The 23,205-nt window shown below is 38.2% G+C and overlaps 2 protein-coding genes across 6 annotated transcripts in view; one reads left to right on the top strand and one right to left on the bottom strand.

The window, feature by feature from the left end:
- The window catches only part of CTNNA3 (catenin alpha 3), a 1,922,732-nt gene that overhangs the window by 1,076,011 nt on the left and 823,516 nt on the right, over positions 1–23,205 (bottom strand). The gene's annotated exons all lie outside the window — the stretch shown is intronic.
- LRRTM3 (leucine rich repeat transmembrane neuronal 3) overlaps positions 16,936–23,205 on the top strand; it is a 207,559-nt gene continuing 201,289 nt past the window's right edge. Inside the window, exons 1-3 of one of the 2 annotated variants that reach the window (XM_044942174.2) lie at positions 16,936–17,076; positions 17,422–18,953; positions 19,894–20,699. In XM_044942174.2, coding sequence (XP_044798109.1) covers positions 17,073–17,076; positions 17,422–18,953; positions 19,894–19,902 — 1,545 coding nt within the window. In that variant the 5' untranslated portion in view covers positions 16,936–17,072 and the 3' untranslated portion in view covers positions 19,903–20,699. Of the gene's footprint in view, positions 17,077–17,421; positions 18,954–19,893; positions 20,700–23,205 lie in introns of those variants that run through there. The other variant, XM_025285117.3, reaches the window with a different exon arrangement.

The following is a 23,205-nucleotide window of genomic DNA, read 5'->3' on the forward strand; positions in this document are numbered from 1 at the left end:
CTGCCTTTAAGAGGAAGTCTGGTATCAAACTCAGCCAATAAATTAAATCAGTAATTTGTATGCCTGTGATACCTATTACTAGCTTTTGAATAGAAGCCCACATTTTGTTACCCAGAGACACAAACTGCAAACTTGGATCATAAATAAATGGTTGCCTAGTTGATCATTCTCTCTGCCCACTTCTGATGTCTATGTCAGAAGCTTTCTCTATCTCTTTTATACTTTAATAAAACTTTATTACACAAAAGCACTGAGTGGTCAAGCCTCGTCACTGACCCCAGATCAAATTCCTCTCCTCTGGAGGCCAAGAATCCCAGCATCTTTCATGGCTCATAGTGGCAACCTTTCATCTTGGGGGCTCATCCAGGATTCTTCAGGACAAGGTAAGGACGCTTGGACCTATAGTTCTTTGTTCTCCTGGCAAGCACGTTTTCTGCTGTACTTCATTAACTCTATGGTGTGCTTGTGTGTGTGATTGATTGAAAGAGATGTACAAGTGTGAAACAAGAGCTGGGTCCTAATCTGAAGCTCCAAGGTGACCTCATATGGTTTATGGCAGAAACCCTGTCTGGGGATTATACCAACCTGCTAATGTTAAGATTCCCTTGTGGCTCAGCTGGTAAGTAATCTGCCTGCAATGCAGGATACTTGGGTTCCATCCCTGGGTTGGGAAGATCCCCTGGAGAAGGGAAAGCCTTCCCACTCCAGTAATCTGGTCTGGAGAATTCCATGGACTATATAGTCCATGGGGTCACAAAGAGTCAGACATGACCGAGGGACTTTCACAGTTGAAATATTATATTTACTTTTAAAGCTCTAATTCTTAGTAATAAAAAAATACCATATAAGAAACGAATCACCAGTCCAGGTTCGATGCAGGATACAGGATGCGTGGGGCTGGTGCACTGAGATGACCCAGAGGGATGGTATGGGGAGGGAGGTGAGAAGGGTGTTCAGGATTGGGAACACGTGTACACCCATGGTAGATTCATGTTGATGTATGGCAAAACCAATACAATATTGTAAAGTAATTAGCCTCTAATTAAAATAAATAAATTTAATTTTTTTAAATATATATATATATACACCCCAAAAACCATATACCTACATATTGTTTAAGTTCTTCTAATTTTTTTTCTGCTAAAGTCACAAAAATAAATTTGAAAAGCCTGCCTCTTGATAAATCTGTATGCAGGTCAGGAAGCAACACTTAGAACTGGACATGGAACAACAGACAGGTTCCAAATAGGAAAAGGAGTACGTCAAGGCTGTATATTGTCACCCTGCTTATTTAACTTATATGCAGAGTACATCATGAGAAATGCTGGGCTGGAGGAAGCACAAGCTGGAATCAAGATTGCTGGGAGAAATATCAACAACCTCAGATATGCAGATGATACCACCCTTATGGCAGAAAGTGAAGAGGAACTAAAAAGCCTCTTGATGAAAGCAAAAGAGGAGAGTGAAAATGTTGGCTTTACTCGACATTCAGAAAACAAAGATAATGGCATCCGGTCCCATCACTTCATGGCAAATAGACGGAGAAACAGTGGAAACAGTGGTAGAATTTATTTTGGGGGGATCCAAAATCACTGCAGATGGTGATTGCAGCCATGAAATAAAAAGACACTTACTCCTTGGAAGAAAAGTTATGACCAACCAAGACAGCATATTAAAAAGCAGAGACATTACTCTGCCAACGAAGGTCCATCTAGTGAAGGCTATGGTTTTTCCAGTGGTCATGTATGGATGTGAGAGTTGGACTGTAAAAAAGGCTGAGGGCTGAAGAATTGATACTTTTGAATTGTGGTGTTGGAGAAGACTCTTGAGAGTCCCTTGGACTGCAAGGAGATCCAACCAGTCCATCCTAAAGGAGATCAGTCCTGAATATTCATTGGAAGGACTGATGCTGAAGCTGAAACTCCAATACTTTGGCCACCTGATGCTAACAGCTGACTCATTTGAAAAGCCCCTGATGCTAGGAAAGATTGAAGGGAGAAGGAAAAGGGGATGACAGAGGATGAGATGGTTGGATGGCATCACCTACTCAAAGGAGATGAGTTTGTGTAAACTCTGGGAGTTGGTGATGGACAGGGAGGCCTAGTATGCTGCAGTCCATGGGGTCACAGAGAGTCGGATATGATTAAGTGACTGAACTGAACTGATATAGTTTTCAATTTGAAAAGTCATTCTAAAGTGTAAGGGATAACAATAACTGAAATCAAAATTTTTATCAAAAAAAGTGGGAAAACAAATCTATATTTCAGTTCAGACTATAGTTGGCTTCTTGAGAAAACATACATAAAATGCTATTAATATTATCTATATTTAATTATAAAATTATAAACTCATTATTTTAATGAAACATTGTGTGCATGCTTAATTGCTCAGTCATGTCTGACTCTTTGCGACACTTTGGACTGTAGCCTGTCAGGCTCCTCTGTCCATGGAGTCTCTCGGGCAAGAATACTGGAGTGGGTTGCCAGTTTCCTCCTCCAGGGCATCTTCCCGACCCAGAGATTGAACCCAAGCCTTCTGTGTCTCCTGCATTACAGGCGGAATCTATACGGACTGAACCATTAGGGGAAGCCCTAGAAATTGTTGGGCTCAGGCAAATTAAAAACATTTATAGATACTTAAAATGTGTAAATTTTCAAGTAGTTGTAATAAATAAAAATATAAAATTTTCTGCTTTGTCCTAGAACCCTGGGAGCCTGCAGCTATAGTGAAGGAGGTTGGGGGTCTTCTGTGAATGAAACAAATCTATATAATCATTCATTTGGACCTTCAGAGTTGGACACGACTGAGCGACTTCACTTTCACTTTTCACTTTCATGCATTGGAGAAGGAAATGGAAACCCACTCCAGTGTTCTTGCCTGGAGAATCCCAGGGATGGGGGAGCCTGGTGGGCTGCCATCTATGGGGTCGCACAGAGTCGGACACGACTGAAAGGACTTAGCAGCAGCAGCAGCAGCAGTGAAAAAGGCAGAAGTGAAAGTGAAGTCGCTCAGTCGTGTCCGACTCTTTGCAACCCCATGGACTGTATAGCCTATCAGGTTCCTCAGTCCATGGAATTTTCCAGGCAAGAGTACTTGCCATTTCCTTCGCCACGGGATCTTCCCGACCCAGGGATCGAACCCAGGTCTCCCTCATTGCGGGCAAACGCTTTACCATCCGAGCCACCAGGGAAGCTCAACTATTAAATCCTACTACCACAAAGTCCGGAGCCAAAAGCTTGCCTGCACACAGGGAACCTTCCCTCAGTTTTTAGTGCCTTCCTCACTCATTAGTCTGAATGAACACACAAGAAGCTCAACATATGAGAAAAGCTTCCATCATGAAATAGACTGAAATGAACTGATTAAGTTACCTCAGAGGACAGTGGCATTGCAGCAAGCTGCATACTACTAACACACTCCATGTGATATCCTCAGGATGAGAAGAGATGTAGAATAAAACATTATGTAAAATAAAACATGTTAAATAGAATAAAACATTATGATATTCAGAAGAGAAAAAAAGAGAACCAAAACAGAGCTCCTGGAGATAACAAATATGATCACCTAAATTGGGAGAAGAGGGAGGAGGACCAGCAAACTTTTTCTATAAAGGGACTCATAGTAAATACTGTAAGCTTTCAGGACTTAACAGTCTCTAAACTCTGTCATTGCAGGGTGAAAGCATCCATAGACAATCTATAAATGAATGAACATGAATGTGTTTATTTACAGAAACTGAACTTTATTTACACCCCTGACCCAGTGGCATCACTGCTGGATTTAATTCTGCCATCGTTTACTGACACCGAATCTAAATTTTTAATAAACTCATATGTTAAATATTGTAACATAAAGCTGAAGAAATCACATGAAACAAAGACAAAGAGATAAAGAGATGGGAAATAGGAAAGAAAAACCAAAGTATCAATCCAAGAAGTTCAAAATCTGCACAATAAAAGTTCCAGAAAGAGAGAAACAGAGAGAACAGAGAAAATGGGTACAGAGGTAGTTTAAAAAGAAGACATAATTTTACAGACCTGAAGGACACAAGTCTCCAGATTTATAGACCCACTGAATACCAGTACGATGGATGCAAAAAGGACCAAAGATATATTCTTATTTAATTTTCAAATAGCAAGGAAAATAATGTTCCATAAAAGCTTCCAGAGTAAACAATAGACTATACACAAAGGAGTGGGAATCTGAATAACATCTGATTCTCAGCAGCAGGAGTGGGTGTGAGAAGACAGGTTTAAAGATTCTGAGAAAGTGGTTTCCAATTATAAATATTATGTACATGAATTATGTATGCAGCCAACCTATTAATCAGTCAAGATAAATTTTTAAAAATTTCAGACTTGATTTTTTTTTCACATGCTCCCTCTTAGGAATCTACTAGTGGATATGTTTCAACAAAATGAGACAAGGAATACATAGGATCCAAGAACGGGGATATCACAGTCAGAGAATGGTGAAGGGGGGGTGGGTTAACAGCTATGACTAGATACTGGGGAAGAGAAAAATGGAGTGCTGCAGAGGAGAGGGATTATCTGAAATGACTATTTGGAAAAACTAAGCACTCAACAAATCTTTTCAACTACTGGGAAAAACAACTAATTCTAGGAACAGATAAAACTAAGCAGATTAGGGGGTCTCGAGGGAGAGAGAATAGAGACAATTCTTCACTTTAAGAAAAATAAGAAGTTGAAAGAGAATGGAAGCACAACCGAGTATACCACTTAATCCAACAGTGGCATTGCTTACCTAGTCATCCTAAGTTAAACAGTGTCCATTTATTGAACACTAGGTTAACACAGGAAGTAAGAAAGTAAGAGAGAAGATGATACTGCATCTTCAGTTACAGTAGCAAGAAATGGAAATCTCAACAAAATTCAGAAATACTATGAGAAGGAAATGATAGCTAAAATAAAGTGACTGAATCTAAAAAAGGAATTGGTGAAGAAGCTGAGAAAGAAAAGCAAGTATGGGTACTTCTAATACAAATCTCTTCTTATATTTGCTTTTCAAACTATGTACATAAAATTCAGTTCTCTGATACTTTAATATGTTCCATTTCTCAGAGCTATCTATTAAATTCCAAGTATACTGGGAAGGCTGGACTTCCCTGGTAGCTCAGCTGGTAAAGAATCCACCCACAATGCAAGAGACCCCAGTTTGACTTCTCCTTCAGGAAGATCCCCTGGAAAAGGACAGGCTACCCATTTCAGTACTCTTGGGCTTCCCTGGTGGGTGAGATGGTAAATAATCTGCCTGCAAATGTGGGGGATCTGAGTTTGATTCCTGGGTTGGGAAGATTCCCTGATGGAGGGCATGGAAACCCATTCCAGTTCATGCCTGGATAATCCCCATGGACAGAGGAGCCTGGTGGGCTGCAGTCCAGGAAGTCACAAAGAATCGGACACGACTGAGTGACTAAGCACAGCACAGCAAATACTGAGAAGGCTAATACTATAAGCCTTATTAGCTACTACCATATAATTCATTCATCAATAAGTGGAAAAAATATATGAAAGAATTGGGTCACCATAGGTACCTGAGGACCAAGTATTGGAGATGAAAGAAAATCACTGAGGGAGAGGCAAGGAGGTACTTGAGGGAAAGGCTTCTCTTTTTCTTGTGTGTGTGAAACTCCTGTTTGAACAGTGGACTTATTGTGTAAAAATGAAATATGACTGATGAGGCCTGAGCGGGCTTTGACTGGGTGGGGTCATATCTGTTGGAGCAAATATTCCTGACACCAACCCCCAATCAGAAAACTGGGTCTCAGAAAGCCACTCTGTGTAAGTCTCCCTGTATGAGTCATGTTGCTATGGCTGTTCCCATTGTGTTACCTCCTAAATTTCTTAATTAAAAAAAAAAAAATTCTTAAAACTTATCTAACCTTTCACCTGTGCAACCTGTTCCAAAAAGAGACTATGTCTACTCGGGCTAAAGTGTCCAAGGAGGAGCGGCAACACTGTAAGGGTGTTGATGGTTATCAATGAAAATCTCAAAGGGAGATTACATCTGAGAGGACATAGAGTCACCTGAGTTGCCTTCTGTGTGTGTGTGTGTGTGTGTGTGTGTGTACATGCTAAGTCACTTCAGTCATATCTGACTCAACGACCTTATGGACAGTAGCCTGCGAGGCTCCCCTGTCCATGGGTTTCTCCAGGCAAGAACACTGGAGCAGGTTGTCATTACCTACTCTAGGGGATCTTCCCCATCCAGGGATCGAACCCAAGTCTCTTATGTCTCCTGCATTGACAGGCGGGTTCGTTACCACTACTGCCACCTGGGAAGCCCAGCTGACATTGCAATGTATGTCTATAATGTTTATATTGCACTATCTCATCAACTAAAATGCAAGTCCTCTGATGGTAAATGATTGCTTGGTCTTACTCTTGCATCCTCAGCACCAGATAAAGAAATGTTATTTTTATGAGAGAAGCATGGCATTTGCTTCCAGGGACTCAGTCAGCCTCTGCCTAAATCACAAGTTTGCCACATGGGGGCTCTGCTGCAAGCCACAGGAGATTTCTAAGCATTCCCCACACTCTTAAGAGAAGTACATTTCAATCAGGATGAAGCATTTACAGTACAGAGAAGGGTTCTCTAGCCTAGTTCAAGAGAGTCCCCAAATAGACTGTAATATATTAGTGTAATATAAAGACCCACAGCTCCTATTCTCTGTTACTACACTGTCAACTTACACAGAATTTCTTTTTTTTTTTTTTTTTTTTTGCAGAATTTCTTTTCTATCAGATGTTTAAACTCTCTTAGGTCTCCAGCAAATTTTTTTTTTAATTAGACATTGTTTCAGAAACAAAAATAGAACCAATGAAATATATGCTTTTTTTATCCAAATCCAGATTTCTATTATCTTTCTCTACCTGGTGGCTTGGGGATTTAATTCTTAATATTGGTATATTTGTCAGGAAGGCAAATTTTAAAATATACTAGTGTAACTGTTGAAAATATTATACATAATCCTTTAAAAGTACAATAGAAAATCTACTATTGTACAAAAATGTATGTTTGTATTCCACCTCCACCACATCACAAGTTGAAACCTAATCCCCAAAGTGATGGTGTTTGGAGGTGGAGCCTTTGGGACGTGATTAAGTGAATGAGATTCCTGCTTGTGTGCTCAGTCCTGTTTGACTCTTGTGACCCAAGGACTGCAGCCCTCCAGGCTTCTCTGTCCATGGGATTTCCTGGGCAAAAATACTGGAGTAAGCTGCCATTTCCTTTTCCAAGGTATCTTTCTGACCCAGGGATCAAAACTACAACTCCTGAGGCTCCTGCATTGGCAGGCGAATTCTTTACCACTGAGCCACCTGTGAATGGGATTAGTGCCCCTTTAAAAGAGGTCCATAAGAGCCCTTGCCACTTAAGCTATGTGAAGTGTCAGAGAGAAGATGGCAATCTGTGGACCAGGAGGCAGGCCCTCACCAGACATGGAATCTGAACACCTCTTGATCATAGAGTTCCAAGCCTCCAGAACCGTGAGAAATAGATTTCTGTTGTTTATAAGCCACCAATCTATCATTTTCTGTTAGAGTAGCCCACATGGACTAAGACAGAACATTTTCTTAAAAAAAAAAAGTATACATCAGAATATACCTAAAGTAAACACAAACACAGCAAAACGTTTATTATTGTATCATTTAAACAGTATTGACTTGATATTCAAAGCACAGCCATAAATGCATGCAAAGTAGAGCATCAAGTATTAAGGTGAAAATTTGGTTCAGAGACTTTTATAGTTACTCTAAAACATCTTTGCTTTATTGTGAGAAATTATAAGAAGTTTGGGAATATATATATGACATAAATTTTACACTGTAGCTCTGGTGCCACATGTTCCTTCATGGAATTTGTTCCAAATGAAAAGCTAGAAAACTGATTTCTCTCAATAAAAATGACTATAATTGAATTTGGTGACTGCTCTCTTGAAAGTAACTTTTTGAGCCTCCTTTAGAAGACTATCCCAATATTAATGCAAAAATTAGCAGCTTTATTTAACAAGGAACAATATCAAATATCTTTTTTTCATAACTATCAACAAAAAGGCAAGTACAGTAAAAAGTTGAGGACAGAAATATTAGTAAATATGAATGGTAAACCAACTCAAACTCATGATACCTTAATATTAATTTTAATCAAATTTGTGATTTTATCAATTACTGAATTCCCACAAAATAGAAATACATATTTTCCTTCAAGTTCTAAGCCTCATATATTCCTAAGTGTTAAATTTGCTAACAAGAGTGAATAAATATCCCAAGTATCAATTTGGGGCTGGATGTCCTGCTTAAATTAGTTGAGTGGACTCTTGCTTAACATGTATGTCATTAAAACTTACTCCTTACAAGTTTAATGACATAGGGAAAGCAATCAATTGAATATAAAACATGGAACAAGCTACAGTCCAAATGCCCTGGTACTTCCTAATAAATCTATAACATTAAAAAATTAAAGCAGCTTAAGAAACATGAAAACAAAATGCAGTACTTGAGCTTTACTTAGGTCTTGACCCACAAACCAACTTTAAGAACTTACTGTTAAATATGTTAGGTATAGTAATACTAGATTGTTAAATTAAAAATCTTTACTGGTTAGAATTACATACTGAAATATACATACATATATATATATATATATATATATATATATATATATGTAAAATGACATGATTTCTGAGCTTTGCTTTTTAAAACACTCCAGAAAGAAAAAAAGAACAGTGTGAACGTGTGGGTATGTATGAAGGGAGATGGGGATAGATGTAACATTAATAAAATATTGATAACTGTTAATGTTTATTATTAACAGTTTATTATTAACTGTGCTCTCTACATTGCGTATGTTTTGAAATATCCACTAAAAAATAGTAACAATTGTATCCTTAAATTCATGTAGTCTTTTTATCTTCAGAAGTCTTCCCTGGTGGCTCAGATGGTAAAGAATCTGCCTGCAATGGAGGAGACTGGGGTTCGATTCCTGGGTTGGAAAGATCCCCAGGAGAAGAGAATGGCTACCCACTCCAGTGTTCTTGCCTGGAGAATCCCATAGACAGAGGACTCTGGCGGCCGCAGTCCATGAGGTCACAAAGAGCCGAACATGACTGAGGGACTAATATACACATGTAGCCTTTCATCTTCAGAAGTTAACCAGTAATTGTTGCACTCTAAGAATCTGTTATTTGTCTCTATCCTCAGTTTTATCTTTAGCACTACTTCTGTTCAAACTAACAGTAAGTAATGCAATAAAACCTGAGAGTATGGATTGATGCTGTAGCATAAATGTATCTTTAAGTGAAGGATAGGCAGATGTGTTATATACTTTTGTAGGTCTTATTCACTTGATTTGCCTCTTTCCAAAAAACACTGAGAAACTATTTTAATGGTCAGACCTGGAAATTTCTTCATCCATTTATCTAAGTCAGAGATATCCACTCATCACCATATATGACCAGACATGGTTTTTAATGGAGCCCTTGAAGCAAGCAGATGGAAATCAAGGATACTTCAGAGACATGTTAATACCTCGATGGACGAGCAGAATATAGTTATAAATGTACAAATGCATATGAGTATTCTACCAAATAGAAATGAAGAAAATAAAATTTTCATAGCTGGAAGGATCTATGTTAGCATTTTAACCATCTTATTACATGATACGGTGACCAAGACAAAAATATGAAGCTCTTTGAAACATCTAGATTACATTCACTTATTGGTGAAAGCACTTTATGAGTTAGAACACAGAATGTCAATGATGTATGCTGTATATTAAATGGATATGGTATTAAAAATCATAGTAGAAAGGGAATACTGATGATTTTTTATAATACTGGTAAATTCTGACTCAGCCCTAGGTCATGTTACGTGTGTGCTAAGTTGCTTTAGTCATGTCCGATTCTTGGTGACTATATGGGCTGTAGCCCCCCAGGCTCCTCTGTCCATGGGGATTCTCCAGGCAAGAATACTGGAATGGGCCCTCCTCCAGGGGATCTTCCCCATCCAGGGATTGAACCCATGTCTCTTATGTCTCCCACATTGGCAGGTGAGTTCTATACCACTAGGACCACCTGGAAAGCCCTTGGTCATTTTAGTGACCCTAGACACATGTTTGTTCCACTGTATGCTGATGAACAGAGAACCTAGATGAAACTCAAAGAAAAATTAATTTTCTCATGGGTACTCAGATTTCAGAAATATTTTATAGCACTTTATAGTCTACAATGTATTTACATGTAAATATGTAACTTGATCCTAAATAAAAACTTTAGAGATTCATAGCACAGGTTTTATGAGTACTATTTTGTAGACAAGCTAACTGAGACCCTAAGAAGACTGGCCAGAATCAATTTCAAATTCCAAATGTCAACTGGCATATGCAATAAAAAGCATATGTCATTCTCTAAATTTTTTTAGAAAAACCTTTCAGATTCACCAAATTTATTTTCTAAAACTTTAAGTCCAAATGTTATCATATCTGGTCTTTATATAATTTTTAATTTTCATCAAAGCTTTTGGTTCCATGCCCTCCAAGACCATTTGCAAAGATGTTGCCACTGTCTAGGACATCTAAATAGAAATCCATGTTGCTATTGTTTAGTGCCTAATTTTGCTAATCATTTTATAAAATATTGCAAAATACATCATGGTGTTTTGAGGCCTAATAACAAGAACATGCTGCAAAAATTAAAGTCTGACAAAAAATGAGGGCCAAATTTGAACATAATTCAAATGAGCTGAACTCTTGATGTTATTCCCCAAACTTGACCTATAGAAGCAGTGGATGGCTTTACCATCCCTCCAACTGCTCAGCCCATAAAACTAAAAGTCATCTTTAATTTCTGTATTTATTCCATACCTTAATTTCTAATCCATTAGAAATCTCCATTGGTTTTACCTAAACACAAGTCTAGAATCTAACCAATCCTCACCACTTTCATTGATACTGAATCAGAGCAGGATCCTATGGTCCCTGCCCCCCTACTATGCCCTCTGCCTGCCTTTTATCTGTGGAAAACTTTAGTCAAAGAATTAATCAGAGAAGTGAGAAATGCAAATACAAAGAAAAACAGTCAAAGGAGACTAAATAATAATAATGTTGTCATTAAGCATGGTTGAGGACCTTTAGTTCTTTCTCAAAGGCTATAGATAATATTCTAAGCCATATCCTGTGAGCTATGTTATAGATAGATACAGAACACCAGGTGGAGAAGTTAACTACAAGATGACCAGACTGTACCCAGGACATGAGCTGCCACAATTCCAAGAACTGGCCGCAAAGAAATGGGAACAAATGGACCCTGGAACTGAAGATTACTGAACTGAAAACAACCAAAATGATGCTGGTCAGACCAATGATGACCAATCTGAAGATGACTGTTAGAGATAACTGTGCTGTTTCTGTATGTAGCTCCCCCTCATCCACCTGTAAAAGGTCTCACCCCTTGCTTGTCACTCTGCATGTGTGGGGGGAGTTGGCCTTTGGACAGACGTCTACCACTCTCCCATCCAGTTGCCAGCATCTGAAATAAAGCAAATTTCCTTTCCACCAATCTGGCCTCTTTATAGGCTTTTGGGCTGCAAGCAGCCAGACACCACACTCACCCTCTGTAACAATACCATCCTGGTCCAAGTCACCATCGTCTGTCTCCTGATTGGTATAATATCCTCCCTGCTGGCTTCCCTGCTTTTACTCTTGTCCCTTACAGTCTATTTCCTCTCTGACTTCATCTCTAGTTACTTTCTCCCATGCTCTCTACACTCTAGACTGATTAGCCTCTGCTATTCATTGAACACACTAGCTGCTCCCACCTGAGTGCCTTTGTACTGGCCACTCCCCATATATATATTTAAGGTTAAAAACCTCATCTTCTTCAAGACTTGCTCAAGCCACTTTCTTAGTGGGCCTAACCATCCTATTTCACCCGAAATCCACCTCACCCCTTCCACTTCTAAACTTCACTGTCTTTTTTACTTTTCTTTTTTCTATAACTGTTGTTGTTTAGTCACTAAGTCATGTCCAATTCTTTGAGACTCCATGAACTATAACCCACCAGCCTCCCCTGTCCTTGGGATTTTCCAGGCAAGAATACTGGAGTGCATTGCCATTTCCTTCTCCAGGGGATCTTCCCAACCCAGGGATTGAACATGTATCTCCTGCATTGGCAGGTAGATTCTTTACCACTGAGCTACCAGGGAAGCTCAGTAGTATACTACTTTTATTATTTATTTTATTTTTATTGTTCATCTTACTCCTTCAGAATGTAAGCTTAGATATCTGCTTTGTATACTAATGTACTTTAAGTGTCTGGAACAGAGTCTAGGACATAGTGGTTACCCAAACTGTTAAATAAATGTAATCTCTGAGACCAATCCATTGTTAAGACATCAGTATATCCACTTGGGGCTTCTTAGGTGGCGCTAGCCAACCTACCAATGCAGAAGACACAAGAGACGTGGGTCTGATCCCTGGGTCAGAAAGATCTCCTGGGGTAGGAAATGGCAACCATCTGCAGTATTCTTGCCTGGGAAAATTTCATGGATAGAGGAGCCTGGTGGGCTACAGTCCATGGGGCTGCAAAGAGTCAGACATGACTGAGCACAGCAGCACAAGCACAATATCCACTTTAAATTGATTTTCTAAGTTTATATTTGGCAATTCAGTTTCATATTAGACTGAAATCTGGCATTATATAACTGAGATTGGATTTATTTGCCTAATTTAAACAAAATATGTTAAGCTTTTTGAAGTACTATAAGTGCAATAAAAAAGTCTTTAGATACATGACACTATATTCCATAAGTATTTAAATCATTAAGGCCCTAGATTCATTGGGGAAATTTAATTTGTCAGGTAGTTTATAGTTTGCTCTGTACATGGTTTTAAATGCAAATGAATTTGCTAAATACATAATGTAGTATAATTTTGCTTATTTTGAAAGGCAAATAAGAAATGATCATCTTGCAGTAGTCAACAAGTAGAAGGAGAATAAACTTTAAAAAGTAACCAGCAAATTACTAAAATCTTTTTGAATATAAGGTTTTATTTTTCTTTTGAGAGACTATGTCTTTGGAGTGATTTCTGTAGCCTCAAGTTTTTAGTCTGGGTTCGCATGGCACTACTTTATTTTTGGATTTCTCTACCAGCCTCATGGATGGTCTTCCCTCTCCAAGCATTTCATTACCATGAACCAGGATAGACCTGGTGGTAATACTGGCTTAAGGATTAGTGGCAAAGTAGGAGGCACCCAGAGAACCTGGAGTTAGACCCAGTCCAAGAATGGCTACTGATTACTGTTGAAGAAGAGATCAATAGTCAGCATTAAGAGAAAAAATCAACTTTGAGATCCAAAAGGTGACTGTAAAGTCAGAACTATGGAGCAAAGCAAGATCAGAAAGCAAGATACCAGAAAAATGTCTGCTAATGGCATGGTGTGTAACACAGAGCAAATGTTATTCACCATATTGATCCAAGATTTATCCCAGGAAAAGCAGAGTAAGCAAACTGCATTCTCAGTGGGCTCATCTGTGCCCCTGTCATAGAATGAAAGAAGAATAAAAACATAAAGTTGTTGGGGCCTCCATGCACCCGAGAGCAGCCTTCTGCAGCTGTTGGGAAAACAGACATGGCAATGATTACTTCCCAAAGAGAAGCAGGGATGGTGAAGAGAAAAATCTGAGCCTTCAAGCAACAGGGATGATAAAGGAGTTATACATAGTATTCTCTTTAGTCTTTTTTAATAGATACAAATTGTCAAGCCCTATTTGGGATGTTAGATGATAAAAGGTATAAAATGCCAAAGGGAATATTCAAACCTATATTTACTATTCTCAAAAAACGTACAGTTTAACTATAAAGACAAGAGATGTCTACATAGAAAGTGAAGATCACATGCTGACCATCTGAGTATTTCCACTTCCCAATTTCTTGCCTTTTCACACACATTTTTAAAGAACGCTTTCTCCAAAATTGTACCCAATCTCACTGGCAGAGGAATTTTGCAGAGATCAATCCTATGTATACAAGACTAGCATTACATAACCAGTTTATCCTACATCAAATGTACTTCTGACCCTCATAAAAATGCGTCTGTTCAGTAAATATTTATTGAGCATCTAAAATGTGCCAAGCGCTATAGCAGTTTTTAGGAAAACCAAAGCAGATAAAACTTTATTTTTGTCCTCACAGAACTTATATCACAATATCATAGTTTTATATGTCCTCTCTTCCTACTAGGAGAAAATTTATTATTTTTATTTATTCCTTTACAGTGTGTTTCTTAAACCTAGCTGTCCATCAGAGTCTGCTGATACATGTAGCCTCTTCTGTCTCCTTGAATCAAAATCTTGGGGGAGGGATTGGGAAATTTACCTTTTTAACAAGCTCTCTGGGGGCTTTATGTAAATTCATAGCATAATAATTTGGGAGGAAACACTTCCCAAGTGGCACCAGTGGTAAAGAATCTGCTTGCCAATGCAGGAGACAGAAGAGACACACGTTCAATCCCTTGGTCAGGAAGATGCCCTGGAGGAAGGCATAGCAACTCACTCCTGGAGAATCCTGTGGACAGAGGATCCTGGTGGGCTACAGTCCATAGAGTCACAGAGAGTCACACACCACTGAGTGACTCAGCCTGCACATACTGTCCTATTAATGGCATCTTATGTGAGAAATCTGACTGTACCTAGGGGGCCCCTTTTGTTTATCATAACTGTTACCGAGCCTCTCATCCTTTGAAAATATGAAAACTTTCCATGATTTTCCAGTCAATTCACCTAACAAAGACTAGCAAGGAGAACTTAAAATAAATTACCATTTTTTTTTAAACAAAATGGTTTTCTCTGTGGGGCAGATGTTACCATATTCTGCTCTGCTGAAGAAAATCAAACATTAATTATGAGTTACAGTCTACTTTAAATATTCATTGTAAAGAGAAAGTTGAGATGATGGTGATTTACGAACACTTCTCATCAAAGAAGGCAAGATTGAGAGCATCTCAGAAACCAATTATAAACAATATAAAAAATATTCAGTGAAATAGTTCTTTGTGAATTAATGACAGTCACCACAGTGACTATTAAATACTAAATAACATGCAATATCAGCAAGTATAGAAAAGTTGATATTATTCAAATAACAGTTAACACAGGCTTATTAAGTGTCACATACTAGTCTAAGATTATGTCATCTTCATACTCTACAGATATGGAGATGACTTAATTCTCAAACTCTCTATTAAATGGAATTTTGTTATGATACCCATTTTGTAGAAGACAAAACTAATGCATAGAGAAGATGATAAACATAGTCAACGTTACAGAGCTGATAAAATACAGTCAGGATTTGAACCTAGGTGCAAAAATTCATCCTCTTAATCACTAGACTAAGCCTTTCCTCTTTAGTTTTTAGAATACTTATTAGAAGACGCATATAAAAGAAGTTTATGCAAACCTGTTCTAGAAATCAAGAATTTTATTACAGCTTCTTTGCCAAAATGACTTAATCGGGCTAATTTTCATTTGACTCATTTTAAAGTGAAGATAACAATGCTGTTCAAACAGGATCATCTAGTGGTTAGAGGTTCAAGAATAAGAGAGATATGGTTCTGAATCTCAATCCTCCCACTTACCATATGACCTTGAGCAAGGTACCTTTCCCAGTCTCAGTCTCCTCATCTTTAAAATGAAGGGTATAATGGAATCTACAGCATAATATTGTTTACAGATAGAATAAGATAGCCCATTGAAACGCTATCTTAGAAATGGCTCAATAAATATTAGTGTAATAAATACCAGCAGCATCAACAAACTGAACCAAATGCTCTCTTGATTCTTGTACTCACACTAAACATGGCTTATTTCTCTTCTAACTAAAAAAAAAGATAAAATGACAGTAACAAAAACAACAAACCAAGTCATAAACAATTAAATAAATTATGTCTTTTGTGGGAAAACCAGAAAGGTTATTGGACACATTACTTTATATGTCATTAGTTATCCTCTCTGTTCCAAAATGTATGTGAGCTAGCATCCTGAGACATCTTGTATAATATAATCATTGTGACTCCAAGAGGTCAAATGGGCAGGCAGTTAATGCTTCTCTGTGAAAAGCTCAATAATTCATTTTATAAATTTCAGTTCCAAGCCTACGTTGAGGTTAAGAAAAATTGACATTCGGTCTGTGAACTTCATGTCAAGCTCCAGAAAAACTCTGGGCAGCACATGTTTAGCGATTAAGTGGATGCAGACAATAAAGACGTTGCCAAATTGTAAAACAAGACTTGGAAATTACAGAAAATGTTGCTAGTTATTGATTACGGTGACCATTCAGTTCCTATTGAGCCACCCAAAAGAATCATTCATTTTCCAGCAGAGAGCCTGCTCATTTGCAAGATAAAAGAGAGACATTTCTGCACATGCCCATAATGTTCTTCACCACTGGGGGCAGCTTTACATAAGACTGCATTCACTGAAACCAAAGCAACAGTCTGAGCAGCTTTCAGAATGACAGTCTGCAGAAGTGAGCTGAGCGTGTGCGCGATACGGGGCTCTCCTGCCTTCTGGGCTCCAACGCAGCTCTGTGGCTGAACTGGGTGCTCGCCACCAGAAATGCTGGGCTATGGAATACAGATGTGGCAGCTCAGGTAGCCTCATGTTGCCTGAAGGAATACATCTTGCTTTCTGATAAGAAGAAATTGTAGAAGCCAGTTTTTTTTTTTTTTTTTTTTTTTTTTTACACCACCTCCCCCCCACCAAAAAAAAAAAACTGTAAAGATGCAAAAACGTAATATCCATGAAGATCCTATTACCTAGGAAGATTTTGATGTTTTGCTGCGAATGCGGTGTTGGGATTTATTTGTTCTTGGAGTGTTCTGCGTGGCTGGCAAAGAATAATGTTCCAAAATCGGTCCATCTCCCAAGGGGTCCAATTTTTCTTCCTGGGTGTCAGCGAGCCCTGACTGACTACAGTGCAACTGACAGGGGCTGTCATGCAAGTGGCCCCTAAGCCAAAGCAAAAGACCTAAGGACGACCTTTGAACAATACAAAGGATGGGTATGTTTTGTCATTTTTCTTCTTTTCTTCTTAAAAAAACAAAAACAAAAAAAAATCCACTAGTCTGTATATTAATTCTGCCTTAATTATTGTAGAGATTACCTTGCTCTGCTCTAAGACTATAAATTCAACTGCTTAGTGAACATGTTTCCTTGCTTAACTATTAAAAAAAAAAGCCTAAAGACAATTTTTCTTTAAATGATAAGGAGATGATATTTGCTGTTAAATATTGCTCTGTACATTTAAATTTCTAAAAAAGAAAATATATGCTTATTTTTGCTTGATTAAAAAATAAATTAATTCTTTTTTGGGGGGATAACTTTTCTAAGTTGTTTTTATTTCCAGGTTTCAATGTAATTAGGCTACTGAGCGGATCAGCTGTAGCACTGGTTATAGCCCCCACTGTCTTACTGACAATGCTTTCTTCTGCTGAACGAGGATGCCCTAAGGGCTGTAGGTGTGAAGGCAAAATGGTATATTGTGAATCTCAGAAATTACAGGAGATACCCTCAAGTATATCTGCTGGTTGCTTAGGTTTGTCCCTTCGCTATAACAGCCTTCAAAAACTTAAGTATAATCAATTCAAAGGGCTCAACCAGCTCACCTGGCTGTACCTTGACCATAACCATATCAGCAATATTGATGAGAATGCTTTTAATGGAATACGCAGACTCAAAGAGTTGATTCTGAGTTCCAACAGAATCTCCTATTTTCTCAACAATACCTTCAGACCTGTGACAAATTTACGGAACTTGGATCTGTCCTACAATCAGCTGCATTCTCTGGGATCTGAACAGTTTCGGGGTTTGCGAAAGCTGCTGAGTTTACATTTACGGTCTAACTCCCTGAGAACCATCCCAGTGCGAATATTCCAAGACTGCCGCAACCTGGAACTTTTGGACCTGGGATACAACCGAATCCGAAGTTTAGCCAGGAATGTCTTTGCTGGTATGATCAGACTCAAAGAACTTCACCTGGAGCACAATCAATTTTCTAAGCTCAATCTGGCCCTTTTTCCAAGGTTGGTGAGCCTTCAGAACCTTTACTTGCAGTGGAATAAAATCAGTGTCATAGGACAGACCATGTCCTGGACCTGGAGCTCGTTACAAAGGCTCGATTTGTCAGGCAATGAGATCGAAGCTTTTAGTGGACCTAGTGTTTTCCAGTGTGTTCCAAACCTGCAGCGCCTCAACCTGGATTCCAACAAGCTCACATTTATTGGTCAAGAGATTTTGGATTCTTGGATATCCCTCAATGACATCAGTCTTGCCGGGAATATATGGGAATGCAGCAGAAATATTTGTTCCCTGGTAAACTGGCTGAAAAGTTTTAAAGGACTGAGGGAGAATACAATTATCTGTGCCAGTCCCAAAGAGCTGCAAGGAGTAAATGTGATTGATGCAGTGAAGAACTACAGCATCTGTGGCAAAAGTACCACGGAGAGGTTTGATCTGGCCAGGGCACTCCCAAAGCCAACGTTTAAGCCCAAGCTCCCCAGGCCGAAGCATGAAAGCAAACCCCCTCTGCCCCCCACGGTGGGAGCCACGGAGCCTGGCCCAGAGACTGATGCTGACACTGAGCACATCTCTTTTCATAAAATCATCGCAGGGAGCGTGGCCCTTTTCCTGTCTGTGCTTGTCATCCTGCTTGTTATCTACGTGTCGTGGAAGCGGTATCCTGCCAGCATGAAGCAGCTGCAGCAGCGCTCCCTCATGAGAAGGCACAGGAAAAAGAAAAGACAGTCCCTAAAGCAAATGACTCCCAGCACCCAGGAATTTTACGTAGATTATAAACCCACCAACACGGAGACCAGCGAGATGCTGCTGAATGGGACGGGACCCTGCACCTATAACAAATCAGGCTCCAGGGAGTGTGAGGTATGAACCATTGTGATAAAAGCGCTCTTAAAAGCTGGGAAATAAGTGGTGCTTTATTGAACTCTGGTGACTATAAAGGGAACGTGGTGCCCCTCTCCCATCCCTCTCCCTCTCCCTCTGCTGGCAAAGTCCTTCCTTCCCCGTCTGTTTTAGTACATTCATAATACGGGTCATTTTCCTTTCATACATAGTTAACCCATTGAAATTTAAACACCACAATCAATGTGAAGCTTGAATTCTGGTTTAATATAATGCCTATTGTATACAACCTTTTATTGATTCCATTAATGTCACACTTGTTTTAAGATAAAACTTCTTTCATAAGTGATCCCTCACATCTGCTGTTATTCTCCTAGTAGGACCAAATTTACAGTTTTAGAAGGTTTGCAGTTCATTGGTAAATCAAGGAAAACCTGAATGATCCCAGGTACTTGGAGCTGAAACTGATTCTAGGAGATGACTTGATTATAGGAACATTTAGGGGCAGTCTTAAAACAACGCCTAGCTTAAAAAGAAAATTGCAGGAAACTATTGAAAGACGGTGCTCTGTTAAAGAAGCACCAGAAGCAGTTTTCAGAGGTGTCTGAATTACAATAAAGCAAGCCTAAAGAAAACTGTGGAAGGGTTAAATTGTTGCAAGTAGATGACTGCAAAATGTGAGGAGACAGTAAAACCACAAAGTTTAGACTTGAAGCCTTGTCTCTGAAATCCATCTCTGCAAAAATCACAGTAGAGGTTTCACTGTCAGTTTCTTTTAGCCTCCACATATCCGAAATGAGTGAATAAATAAATAAATAAATAAAATAGGCAAGAGGCAAATTTGAGGAGGCAGATTTTTCCACACATCCTCACCTTAAGTTTTCAGAGATGAGGCTTGCAAACGGGAATGCAGCTTGCTAAACGCATGTGATTAGGAGCTTACCAGAATTTCTCTCTCCAGCTCTTTTAGGACCCTAATGTGGGGAGTGGAATCATGAGCTCTGTCTGTTCTTCTGTTTGGGATTTGTGGACTGTCCTGCTGTGCTTCACTATATGCCCTGCACACATGCCAGTCCCCTGATGACTGACATTTCATTCAAAGGCATAGAGAACACATTTTAAGACTCAATTTCCACCACCCATTGAAAAGGATAGTTTTGACAACACCTTAATAAGATAAAATAAATCTTACAAGAAAAAAGACCGACCCCATGGCAGTTGTCTTTTGCTTCTCTGTTGTTGATGTTACAGTGCTGATGTTACAGTGTCCCCGTGTTCATCTGTATTGTGAATTCCATTCATCAGTATGAATCTGTACAGACCCTGCTGGCAATATGCAAGCTGCATGCATGTTTTTATGTCGATGGTGAAAGTTTATTGACTGCAGCACAAATATCATAGCTTCTGTATTTAAGTAACTTTGACTACAGTTCATTTAGATTTTAGAAAAATGTCTTTAGTCTGCTTTTCATTCTCTAAAATGAACAATTCCATTATAGGAGCAAAAATCTCAAATTGCAACACTGAGCCTGTTTCATTTAATTTGACTTGTCAAGCCTTATATCTTTAACCATGCCCCTGTTCTTTCAAAACAGAATCGCTGCAGCAAAAAAAAAAAGAAAAAGTAAATGGCTATTTTTACCAGCATTTTTTATAGTTTGGAGGCTTTTCATATGCTGAGAGGAAAAATCTAGGCAAGTCACCATGAGATATAATTGCAAAGAAGCCAGATTATAAAAATCATACTTTTATAAGCAATAAAGAAAAAGGAACATCGAAAGTAGATTTTTCAAGGTACTTTGATTTTGATTAAATCTTAAATAGATACCAGTTCAGAGAAGCATCATAGCTATAATATATTTGTCCATGGATAATTATTGGATATACAGTTATTAATTGCAAATAGTCCCAGATTCCCAATTGATTAATAATGCAGATAATTCCTCCCAGTACTATGAACTGGATGACTGAGCCTACTGTGATGTTTTTCACTGAAGTTGTAATTTTACATTTTTCATAAAATGTCAGTAAATACATATTTCATCTAAAAAAAAGAAATTTTCTTTGGTCAGCCTCATTTTTACCTGTACTAAAGATGATTGTATTAATTAAATGCAGTGTTTATGTGAAAAAGCCCCTTTCTATTCTTTGACTTGAACTTCTGCCTCGTTTGTCATGGGTACCAAATAAATTTAGGCAAGGTATATTTTTATATTTTGAAAGTTTTGAAAATTCTCAATGCTGTGGTACTGCTAGTATATATGAAATATGCTTGTTGTTTTAAAAGTGTTTCTAAAATCCAAAACCACCTGGTGTGTTAAGGTTACATGAATAACCAAAATTTGAAGGCTTGTCATTTTTTAATGCCTAACTTTAGCTATATATAAATTTAATACTAGATAAGAACCAAAATAAAATTCCTTAGATTGTAAAAGTAATTTTGATTCAGGACATGAAATTATAAAAAAAAAATTTCCCTCTCTTTGGGAATGAAGCATTTCTAGTTCTCAGTATATAATTCTTATAGGTTAGACAATTACTAGTTCACCACAAAAAATATAACAAAGCTGACTTGTAAGTGTTCTGCTCAAATGTTGTTGTCCTCACACCCACCCCATGGCAAATTTTGGACTGCAAACCATAAATCTATTTTCATAAGTATTTTAAACTCAGTGCATATTAGTTGATATTTCATTTTCTGTCCCAAATTTATATTGTGTCCAACTAGACAACAGTTAAATAAACAGCCTGACCTGTTGAACTACACAACAGAGACACGTCAATGCAGAATGGATTCAGTCTTTGAATGCTTTACCAGAGAGAGAGGAAATACAGTTTAGTCTTTGAAAAATATGGAGTTTTTTTTCTAATTTTTATGAGCCCCAGTACGCATAGTGCTACCGCAGCATGGCGTTAATATATTCCGAGTGTCACAGTGATCTAAGCAATACTTATCCAAGATATATTCCTTTTAAATTAGTTTATATTTTCTAAAGATGTTGACATTACATCTTTTCAAATAATTTAAACCTTTTTTTTTAAACTTAATTTGGTGAACCAACTACCTAACCAGACAGGGAGGCAATAAACTGCATTTCTGTGGAGCAGCAGTGACCTCCAGTGGCTGGTTAGACTAACCACAGCTATTCAAACATTCTTCGTTTTCATCCTCAATTCCTATGTAAGTGTGGTTTTCAACATACAGTTTTTGATCCATGAATCAGATTTTACTTTTATTTAATCCTCCCCCCTTGGAAACATAGTTATAGTGTAACATTTTAAAGTTACATTTTGTATATTGACTTACTTAGTAATGGCCAGAGGCCACAGAACTGAAACTGAGGGCTAGAAATAAGTGTCCTAAGATGAAGAACAAGTAATAACATAACAAAAAATAGATAAGAAATACTTTAAAGTATTTAAAATCATTGGCATTGGACGAATATCATTAGGTGAGAGGATTTACATAGGCAGAATACTAAAATATAATGTAATTTAGGTTGGGGAAACAAATTTCAATATTAATATTGAAAGACCCAGTAGCAGTTATTTGCCAGGCAGGAGTGTCTGAGCTGTGGAATAAGGGAGGCCTCCCCTTCCGGCTCTAGAATGCTTCAGTCTGTTGATCATGGCAGTGACCTGTTCTTTGCCCCAGTGCTCTCTCCCTCCCTCTCCCTCTTCAGTCGGCTGAACACTGGTTCTATTAGGCTCTCTGACAATGATGTTACAGTCTAAGAGGTGATGATTCATAGATAATGAAATTATGCTCTCCTTCTGGGGAAGGATAATGCAGAGTCAGATTTGTAGAACTGGCAAGGATTTTAGGATGCTGAAGGTGCATGAAGTATCTTCTCTTCCCTTGACATTTACCAAGAAGAGAACTTAAATAGTTTATTTAAAGTGTGGATTAGACCAGCATCAGAAACAAGCATCAGGCTATGAAGACTAAGACAAAATGAGTTCCAGACATGACAAATGAGAACTGAGCCATGAGAAATGAAAAATTCAGAAACAGCGTTGCTTCTTTTATTCCCTTTCCCCTGGATTCTCATTAGAATCTGGATCTGTAGCAAACCCATAGAGTTTTTCTATACTTGTATTCTGTTAGCTACCTATGTTAAAAATTAGAGGCAGCTGGAAGAAACTATTAACATGAAAAATAGTATCAGTGAATTTTAATTACAAATGTCATCAGAAAACAGAACTAATGGAAGCTAAATAGGTTGTATTAAATGACTCTTGAGAACAAATAAAATAACATGGTGAAAGTCAG

This window comes from Bubalus bubalis, chromosome 4 (assembly GCF_019923935.1).
Source record: "Bubalus bubalis isolate 160015118507 breed Murrah chromosome 4, NDDB_SH_1, whole genome shotgun sequence".
Classification (NCBI taxonomy): Eukaryota; Metazoa; Chordata; class Mammalia; order Artiodactyla; family Bovidae; genus Bubalus; species Bubalus bubalis.